Raw genomic sequence first — 9994 nt, forward strand, 5'->3', positions numbered from 1 at the left:
TTATACAATAATTATACATTTTTATACAGATCTGTATACAAAAAATTACAGAGAAGTGGAATCTCATAAGTAGAAATCATACCTTGTTGTAGATGATCTATCCACTATAAATTGACATTTTTTTGCAATCTTATTATACAATAATTATACATTTTTTATATAGATCTGTATACAAAAAATTATAGAGAAGTGCAATCTCACTATACAATAATTATACATTTTTTATACAGATCTGTATATAAAAAATTACAAAGAAGTGCAATCTTATTATACAATAATTATACATTTTTATACAGATCTGTATACAAAAAATTACAGAGAAGTGCAATCTCACTATACAATAATTATACATTTTTTATACAAATTTGTATACAAAAAACTACAGAGAAGTGCAATCTCATAAGTAGAAATCATACCTTGTTGTAGATGATCTATGCACTATAAATTGACATTTTTTTCGTATTGCGTAGTGCTTCTTACACTAATTAGTGTATCTTTGTCCCAATACAACTGACCTTCCGCAATTTTTTCATGTTGTGGATTGTCTATTATACAATTTCCCTTCAATATCTCAATTTTGTCTTCCTTTACATGATTATCCATCATCTCAACAATATTAGTTCCATGTACTTCTCTACATTCTGACTTTGTAAACCAACTGAAGTTGTTGCGAGTAAGTTTCCAGCTGAAGTTGTTGCAAGTAAGTTGCCACCCAAGTATGAACTTGAATATGAGCATTCAGCACTTGAATATACAGTTTTCAATGTTATGTATAATGGATATTCAGTGATATCCGTTTTTTTTTCATCTCCATATATAAACGCACACTCATATCATTGTATATTGGAATTGCTACATAGCCATCCTTCACTGTATATTTTATCTCCATTGCACTCGTAATTGAATCTCTACCCAATTGCTTGTATATTTCATCAACAAAATAATCATAGCTACAGTCCGAATTGATCAACACGCCATTAACAAGGAAATAAACAAATTTACTCTCACTTACCCATTCACCATTGTGTTGAAGTAAAATCAGAATCAAAGTTGGAACTGTAGTTCCAATATTCACAATCTCCATAGACATTTGTTCATTTTGTCGATTTTGTATCAATTTCACAATTGAAGAACGAAATCTCCACTCTATTAAGCTGATTGTAGGCAACAATTGTGCAAAAAAAAATTGAATTTCAGTGTGAATTTTTGGGAGCTCTTCTCTGGGTTTAATCTTCAGAAACCCTAGAATTTCTTTCACAATGTGAATAATTAGGCGACTTTTATAGTGTTTGGAGGTTGAAGATTCCACACTGAATGCGTGAATTTAGGATACAAAATTGATTAGGATTGCTTTTCTTTTCGTTTGCGCTGAGCGTATAGTTTCAGCTTTTTCAGTTGCTAGCCTTTGTTATTGTTTTGAGGCTATTACCTGTAAGGGGTTATTTTGTGGCTATCAGGTGATATAAGTTTGGCCCTAGTGGCTACAAATGAAGTTTGCTCAAGATCTAACATATCCAAAGTCTGCTCTTTAATCAAAGATCGTAATCCCTTTCGGTTCTATGTTATGATTTTACCTATGGTGAAAATAATTTTAAAGATTTCTTAAAAAATGAAAATGATAGTCAATCATATATAATTTATTGATATTGAATAATAAAGGAAATGGGCAAAATTAAAATATTAGAGTAAAAGATTTGGTAATATCAATCAAATAAAAGGTAGCATAATATTAAAAAATAATAATTAAAAATATATTTAGGTTTTATAATAAATTCCTAAAATATTACATATTTATACCTTTGATGTTCTTTAAATTAAAACGTAAAATATATTTCGTTAATAAAATTAAAAATTCAAATACACACACACAATATGTATGTATGTATGTATGTATGTATGTATGTATGTATGTATGTATGTATGTATGTATGTATGTATGTATGTATGTATGTATGTATGTATGTATGTATGTATGTATGTATGTATGTATGTATGTATGTATGTGTGTGTGTGTGTATATATATATATATATATATATATATATAAAATAATAACGATAATAATAATAATAATAATAATAATAATAATAATAATAATAATAATAATAATAATAATAATAAAAGGGAAATTATGTATATATACATACACACACACTAATAAAAGGGAAAGTAAAACTTAAATATATAGTTAATATTAAAGTAACAATAAAAAGGAGTAACGATAAATATTGTTACAAATTCATAAAACTATTATTCTAGTTAAATTTTATTAAGATTTAATTATAAAATTAGTAATAAGATATTTAGCTAAGTATTTTACCAATTTAAATATAACAAAAAAATTATATGCATGGAGAAGGAATTGAAAATGCCAAGGGTGAAATAGACAATGCATATGATAAAAGGAGCAGAATATTTATTAATTAATGTTGGAGGAGGAGTTTGATTCTTGAGGCAAACTTGGGGATCAAAATGATTATCACCCAAATAAAAATAGTGTTTAAAGGAGAAACGCATTCTGGACAAAGAGAAAATGATATATAAACATTTACATACACACACATACACTAATGTTGGAGAAAATGTAAGGAAGTTGCCGCAGAAAATTTCTTCAGATTTTCTTTTGTTTCAACGAATTTGTAATGTCGAATTGTATGACCATCTTTTCAAAAAATAACTTTGTTTTATATCTACAACTAGTAAATTTATCCGCGCTTCTCGCGGTTTAAATATGAATAAATAACTATTTTTATAGTTTATATTAACAACAAAATAATATTTATTCTTTGATCAATTTTATCTTCTTCTTTTTTATATTTCCAATTATTTCTTGATATAATTGAATTCACTGTTGATTGTTCTTCTCTAATTAATCAAGCTTCTGTTTCTCTATATTTATATACATGGAAGCGTAGAACCTTCAATTTTACGACGTATACCCTTTCTCAGGAATATCAGTTATGAAGTTTTGGGTTGTCGTGCAAAATCTTTTTCCATTTATGAAAATAAATGTTAATAATTAATTAAGCTAATATATGTTTAATGAGCAACGACATATTAACAATTGGTATTGTTGTTTATGCTACTGAGAAAAAGTACTAATGTTTGGGAACACTTGTTATTGAATTAGCATATATAATTTGTTACTATTCCACTGGATGGAGACTAATAGATAATTGGGGAATTGCAAGTTCTGTTCGTGAAAATGAAATTTATTAAATTGATATTTCACCATGTTCTTGCTACATTTATAAAGTAAATAATGGTCTACTCATATTGCTCCAATTGCACATGCAATCTCCAGTCCACCTCTTTTATTCATGATCAACCATTTGGTTAATAGTTTCACCTCTATAAGGCAAATCTTTTGTAAGCAAAAATATTAAAGATATATGCTATTCATTCATATAAGACTAAACTATTACATTAAACAACCATCAGTGAAGAGAAAAAAGGAGTTATTAATTCCAATTCCTATTTGAACTCATTTTTAAATCCTTAATCAGGTCCTTTCTTTTTAAATATTCCTCTAGGGAAATATAAGAGAACAAACAATAGTAATATTAGTCAGAAAAGAACAAGAAGAAAATAAACCATTTGTCATGAAAAGAAAGAAATCAAATTCTCTAACGCAATATTTTTTTTTAATTTAAAAAAGACATCAATCATTTCCATGCTATGTACTGCTATGCTCTTAAAAGCATTGTATGCTGGGTAAGATAGAATTAAATATTAGAAGACTAGGCTTTCAAGGAAGATGGAAGCAGCAAAAATAGTGTCTAAAGTAGGAGCTACATGTCTTTAAGATTTACTATGCTACCTACACAATTATTATGATGTACTTTTCAATTCTCTATTCAGCATCTAAAACTATTACAGTTAGAGCATACAATTGTTGTTCCTCTGTACTTGTAAATAATGATTCTGGAAATTAGAACGTTAGCTTATAAACGTAAATATAAATAAAAAACAGAAATTAATTCGAGCCCACTGAATTCACAGTGTTTCCTTAAGGAATTTAATCCCCTCCTAGTACCCAAGGTTATAGATTATTTCCTCCCAGGATAGAACGAATTACACACTGGTGTAGCGGTACTTCAAACCCCAGTGTTTCAACGAACACAAAGTTCGGCAACAAATCACACTTATGGATGCTTTGTTTGTAGTTAAAAACAATGCAGAATAAGGAGGACAACTCAGAAGTCGAATGGAAATTCTGAGAGGAAGGAATGCAAAGTATAGCCAATGTTGAATTCTTACTGAAGAGAATATCAAATTGCAATTCGTTTTTCCAGTGTATACGCAGTGTATACAGAGTGTATATCCAGTATATGCAGAGTGTATATCCAGTGTATACAGAGTGTATATTAAGTGTATACAGAGTGTTTCAAGTGTTTTTTCCGATGTGTTCTTCTTTCTCTCCAACTTATGCTCTATTTATAGCAGTTATTTGAGAGAAATCTGCCCCTTCCATGGTGCAACAAGCACTAGATCATGGAGAAAGCACTTACATGGTGGTATATACACTTGCTTGGTGGGAGGAACACTTGCACCATTGTGGGAGGTGCACTAGGCTGCATTGTTGCTTAGTGTTGCAACACAATACACGGATTGGAAAATATCCGTTACAAACACGGATTATATCACGTTAATATTCACTATTAACAAATAAATTTGGTCCAAAAAATTAATCAATCGATCGATCATTTGACCAAATCCGAATCCAAATCCCATTTCCCATTCACTCTAATTTTAAGACTATTTCATTTTAAACAAAAACTCAACAATCCCCCACATGAATGGGGAATGGCTATATCATGGAAGTATGCATGAAAAACTTGTGTGATTTGCAAACAAGAATTAATTGCATCTGGATAAGTAGGTTTCCCTTTGAACTTTCCGTAGTGAACTTATGTCGGATATACTCGGTCAATCGGTAGATTTGATATCTTTGAACCGTCGAACTTTAGTGTATACCTAGACAACCATAAGTCACACAATCAATCCCTTAACCGTCTTTGGTTCTCATTGTTGTGTTCGTTTCAGCCATGAACACTGCCTGGTTTCATAAGTGCGTAGAGAATTGGCCTTGCAAAATTCTCCTTGAAGCGGCTAACACTTCACACATACATAGGTGATTCCTAAACGTGTCATCTCATAGATACACTATTTGATATACCCTGTATCAAATTTAGAAATCATTAAAAAGCCTTAATGATTTATCCTTGGTACTGAACATTGTCTCATCACGAGAATGGACTAAAACAAATTTTGTTGACAATGTTGAACCGTCATTAATGACTTTGTTTGATCTCCTTGAACCTAGATCTTGGGATCTCCAGTCTTCTAGGTAGAGTTACCGCCACAATGACTTGTTCTTGGCCATAGTCCCATTCCCCTCGATGATTTCTCAACTACCTCTCTAGTTAGGCCTTTTGTAAGTGGATCTGACACATTATCACTTGACTTTACATAGTCAATCGTGATAATTCCTCTAGAGAGAAGTTGCCTAACGGTTTTATGTCTTCGTCGTATATGACGAGATTTACCGTTATACATAACGCTCCCAGCCCTTCCAATTGCCGCTTGGCTATCACAGTGTATGCATATTGGTGCCAACGGTTTGGGCCAAAATGGAATATCTTCCAAGAAATTCCGGAGCCATTCAGCTTCTTCACCGGCTTTATCTAAGGCTATGAACTCAGCCTCCATTGTAGAGCGGGCAATACATGTTTGTTTGGACGACTTCCAAGATACCGCTCCTCCACCAATAGTGAATACATATCCACTTGTGGACTTCGAATCAGTTGAACCGGTGATCCAATTTGCATCACAATATCCTTCAATCACCGCAGGATATTTACTGTAGTGCAAATCAAAGTTTTGGGTATGTTCTAAGTATCCCAAAACTCGTTTCATTGCCATCCAGTGAGATTGGCCTGGATTGCTCGTGTATCGACTTAGTTTACTTATAGCACAAGCTATATCTGGTCGTGTACAATTCATGATGTACATTAAGCATCCCAACACACGAGCATAATCCAATTGTGATATGCTTTGGCCTTTGTTCTTTGCTAGTGCAAGATTCACGTCAATTGGAGTCTTTGCAACTTTAAAGCCCAAGTGCTTGAATTTTTCAAGTACTGTCTTAATATAATGAGATTGTGACAATGCCAGGCCTTGAGGAGTCTTTTGGATCTTAATCCCCAGAATTAAATCTGCAATTCCCAAGTCCTTCATATCAAACTTGCTAGTTAGCATACGCTTAGTAGCATTTATGTTGGCAATGTTATTACTCATTATCAGCATATCATCCACATATAGGCAAACAATGACTATGTGATTTGGAACATTTTTAATGTACACATATTTATCACATTCATTTATCTTAAAACCATTTGACAACATTGTTTGGTCAAATTTCGCATGCCATTGTTTGGGTGCTTGTTTTAGTCCGTAAAGGGACTTAACAAGTCTACATACCTTATTTTCTTTACCTGGAACCACAAACCCTTCAGGTTGTTCCATGTAAATTTCTTCCTCCAACTCTCCATTTAAGAAGGCCGTTTTAACATCCATTTGATGAATTTTAAGACCATACACTGCAGCTAATGCTACTAACATCCGTATGGACGTAATCCTTGTAACTGGGGAGTATGTATCAAAGTAGTCAAGACCTTCTCGTTGTCTATACCCTTTGACAACAAGTCTTGCCTTGAATTTATCAATAGTGCCATCATCTTTCATTTTTCTCTTAAAAATCCATTTAGAACCCAAAGGTTTATTTCCAGGAGGAAGATCAACCAATTCCCATGTATGGTTGTTCAATATGGATTCTATTTCACTATTGACTGCCTCTTTCCAGAACAATGATTCCGAAGAAGACATAACTTCTTTAAATGTTCGAGGCTCATTTTCCAATAAGAAAGTCACAAAATCTGGTCCAAACGAAGTAGACGTTCTTTGACGTTTACTACGTCTTGGATCCCCCTGATTAAATGTACTTTCTTTTGTTTCTTCCCGAGGTCGTTTAGATACTTCACCAATCGACTTGCATTCCTTTTTATACGGATATATATTTTCAAAGAACTCAGCATTATCTGATTCTATAACCGTATTATTATGAATGTCGGGATTTTCTGATTTATGAACCAGAAATCGATATGCTTTACTATTAGTTGCATATCCTATGAAAACACAATCAACTGTTTTCGGTCCTATTTTTACCCTTTTGGGTTTAGGAACTTGCACCTTTGCCAAACACCCCCACACTTTAAAATAATTCAAGTTGGGCTTCCTTCTTTTCCATTTTTCATATGGAATGGATTGTGTTTTACTATGGGGTACTCGATTTAGTATTCAGCTGGCCGTAAGAATGGCTTCCCCCCACAAGTTCTGTGGCAAACCAGAACTTATCAACAATGCGTTCATCATCTCCTTTAATGAACGATTCTTTCTTTCCGCAATCCCATTGGATTGGGGAGTGTAAGGGGCTGTTGTTTGATGAATAATTCCATATTCTAAACATATTTGTTCAAAAGGAGATTCATATTCACCACCCCTATCACTTCTTATCATTTTGATTTTCTTGTTAAGTTGCGTTTCAACTTCATTTTTGTATTGCTTGAATGCGTCTATTGCTTCATCTTTACTATTAAGTAAGTAAACATAGCAATATCGAGTACTATCGTCAATAAAAGTTATGAAATACTTCTTTCCACCGCGAGATGGTATTGACTTCATGTCACAAATATCTGTGTGAATTAAGTCTAAAGGATTTGAATTCCTTTCAACCGACTTATAAGGATGTTTAACATACTTAGATTCCACACATATTTGACATTTTGATTTTTCGCATTCAAACTTAGGCAATACTTCCAAGTTTATCATTTTTCGCAAGGTTTTATAATTGACATGACCTAAACGTACATGCCATAAATCATTTGACTCAAGTAAGTAAGAAGAAGCTGAAGTTTTATTATTAGTTTCAACAACTATTACATTCAGCTTGAAAAGGCCCTCAGTAAGGTAACCTTTTCCTACAAACATTTCATTCTTACTAATCACTACCTTGTCAGATACAAAAACGCACTTGAAACCGTGCTTTACAAGAAGTCCAGTAGAGACTAAGTTCTTCCTAATCTCGGGAACATGAAGGACGTTGTTCAAAGTCATGACCTTGCCAGAAGTCATCTTGAGAAATATCTTACCGTATCCTTCAATTTTTGCTGTAGCAGCATTTCCCATAGAGAGCGTCTCTTCGGGTCCAGCAGAAGCATATGTAGAAAATGCTTCCCTCATAGCACAAACATGGCGAGTGGCTCTAGAATCAATCCACCACTCCTTTGGGTTTCCTACCAGGTTGCATTCAGAAAGCATGGCGCACAAGTCATCAACATCATCATGCTTTTCTACCATGTTTGCTTGACCCCTTTGCTTGTCTTTCTTCCGAGCACGACACTCCGTAGATTTGTGTCCGGTTTTCCCACAGTTGTAGCAGTTTCCACTGAACCGCTTCTTGCTTGGGTTGTATTTCGGACCAGAAGCCTTCTTTCTCTTTTTGTTATCTTCAACAATATTTGCTCCCATTATTGTTGAATTTCCACGGCCTCTTCTCTAAGCAGCTTTGTTGTCCTCTTCGATTCTCAATCGAACAATGAGATCTTCAAGGGACATCTCCTTTCGTTTGTGTTTCAAATAATTTTTGAAGTCCTTCCACAATGGAGGCAACTTCTCAATTATTGCTGCTACTTGGAATGCTTCATTGATGACAAGACCTTCAATGAAAATTCCGTTAGTAAAATTACTAAAAAATTTACTTTCAATATCAGTATTTATTTGAAACATACCTTCAGCAAGTAGATCATGAATAATCACTTGCAATTCCTGGACTTGGGTAATAACAGACTTGCTATCTACCATTTTGTAGTCCAAAAATTTTGCGGCGACGAATTTCTTCATCCCGGCATCTTCAGTTTTGTACTTCTTTTCAAGTGCATTCCACAATTCTTTTGACGTCTCCACGCCACTGTATACATTATACAGATTATCCTCCAGCCCGCTAAGAATATAATTCCTGCACAAGAAGTCAGAATGCTTCCATGCCTCAATCACGAGAAAGCTATCATTCTCTGGAGTTTCATCAGGAAGATCAGGAACATCTTCCTTGATGAACTTCTGTAGACATAACGTAGTCAAGTAGAAGAACATCTTTTGCTGCCAGCGCTTGAAATCCATCCCGGAAAATTTTCCGGGTTTCTCTGCCGGTGCCAACGCCGGAGTTCGACTTGTCGATGCGTTGGCAGTCATCATCGGAACAGTTTGATTTCCGTCATTCGCCATTTTTACTGTAAAAATGACACAATCAAACGTTTAATAAACGTTTAAAACTGGAGTGAAAAATCACGTAGATTTTAATCTCCAACAAAATGCCACGAAGGTTTTAAAACTGGAGTAAAAATCACGTAGATTTTAATCTCCAACAAACCGCAACGAAGGCTTAACTCTCCAAACGGGAGTACACAAAAAACCACAAAGGTTGGAAACAAGGTTATAGTTTCCAGAATAATAAAAGTAACACAAATACAGAAATTAAATTATTAGATTATTAAATTATTAAATTATTAAATTCCTTAAGATTGTTGTTCCTCTGTACTTGTAAATAATGATTCTGGAAATTAGAACGTTAGCTTATAAACGTAAATATAAATAAAAAACAGAAATTAATTCGAGCCCACTGAATTCACAGTGTTTCCTTAAGGAATTTAATCCCCTCCTAGTACCCAAGGTTATAGATTATTTCCTCCCAGGATAGAACGAATTACACACTGGTGTAGCGGTACTTCAAACCCCAGTGTTTCAACGAACACAAAGTTCGGCAACAAATCACACTTATGGATGCTTTGTTTGTAGTTAAAAACAATGCAGAATAAGGAGGACAACTCAGAAGTCGAATGGAAATTCTGAGAGGAAGGAATGCAAAGTATAGCCAATGT

The 9994-nt window shown here is 33.6% G+C and overlaps 1 protein-coding gene across 1 annotated transcript; it reads right to left on the bottom strand.

Moving 5' to 3' along the window:
• Positions 1-7374: 7374 nt before the first annotated feature.
• Positions 7375-9515, bottom strand: LOC142162611 (uncharacterized). The gene is made up of 2 exons (XM_075218860.1): positions 8849-9515; positions 7375-8776 (listed from the first exon to the last, which is right to left on the bottom strand). The coding sequence occupies exons 1-2, from the start codon at positions 9339-9341 to the stop codon at positions 8616-8618; spliced, it is 654 nt and encodes a 217-aa protein (XP_075074961.1). The 5' UTR covers positions 9342-9515; the 3' UTR covers positions 7375-8615.
• Positions 9516-9994: the final 479 nt, after the last annotated feature.

The sequence above is a fragment of the Nicotiana tabacum genome, chromosome 8 (assembly GCF_000715075.1).
Source record: "Nicotiana tabacum cultivar K326 chromosome 8, ASM71507v2, whole genome shotgun sequence".
NCBI lineage: Eukaryota > Viridiplantae > Streptophyta > Magnoliopsida > Solanales > Solanaceae > Nicotiana > Nicotiana tabacum.

Bases quoted from the DNA above. Each gene is read 5' to 3' on its own strand.
- LOC142162611 (XM_075218860.1), bottom strand. From the start codon at position 9,341: ATGGCGAATGACGGAAATCAAACTGTTCCGATGATGACTGCCAACGCA. The intron at 8,777-8,848 runs GTATGTTTCAAA...TTTTCATTGAAG, and splicing joins TCATGATCTACTTGCTGAAG to GTCTTGTCATCAATGAAGCA.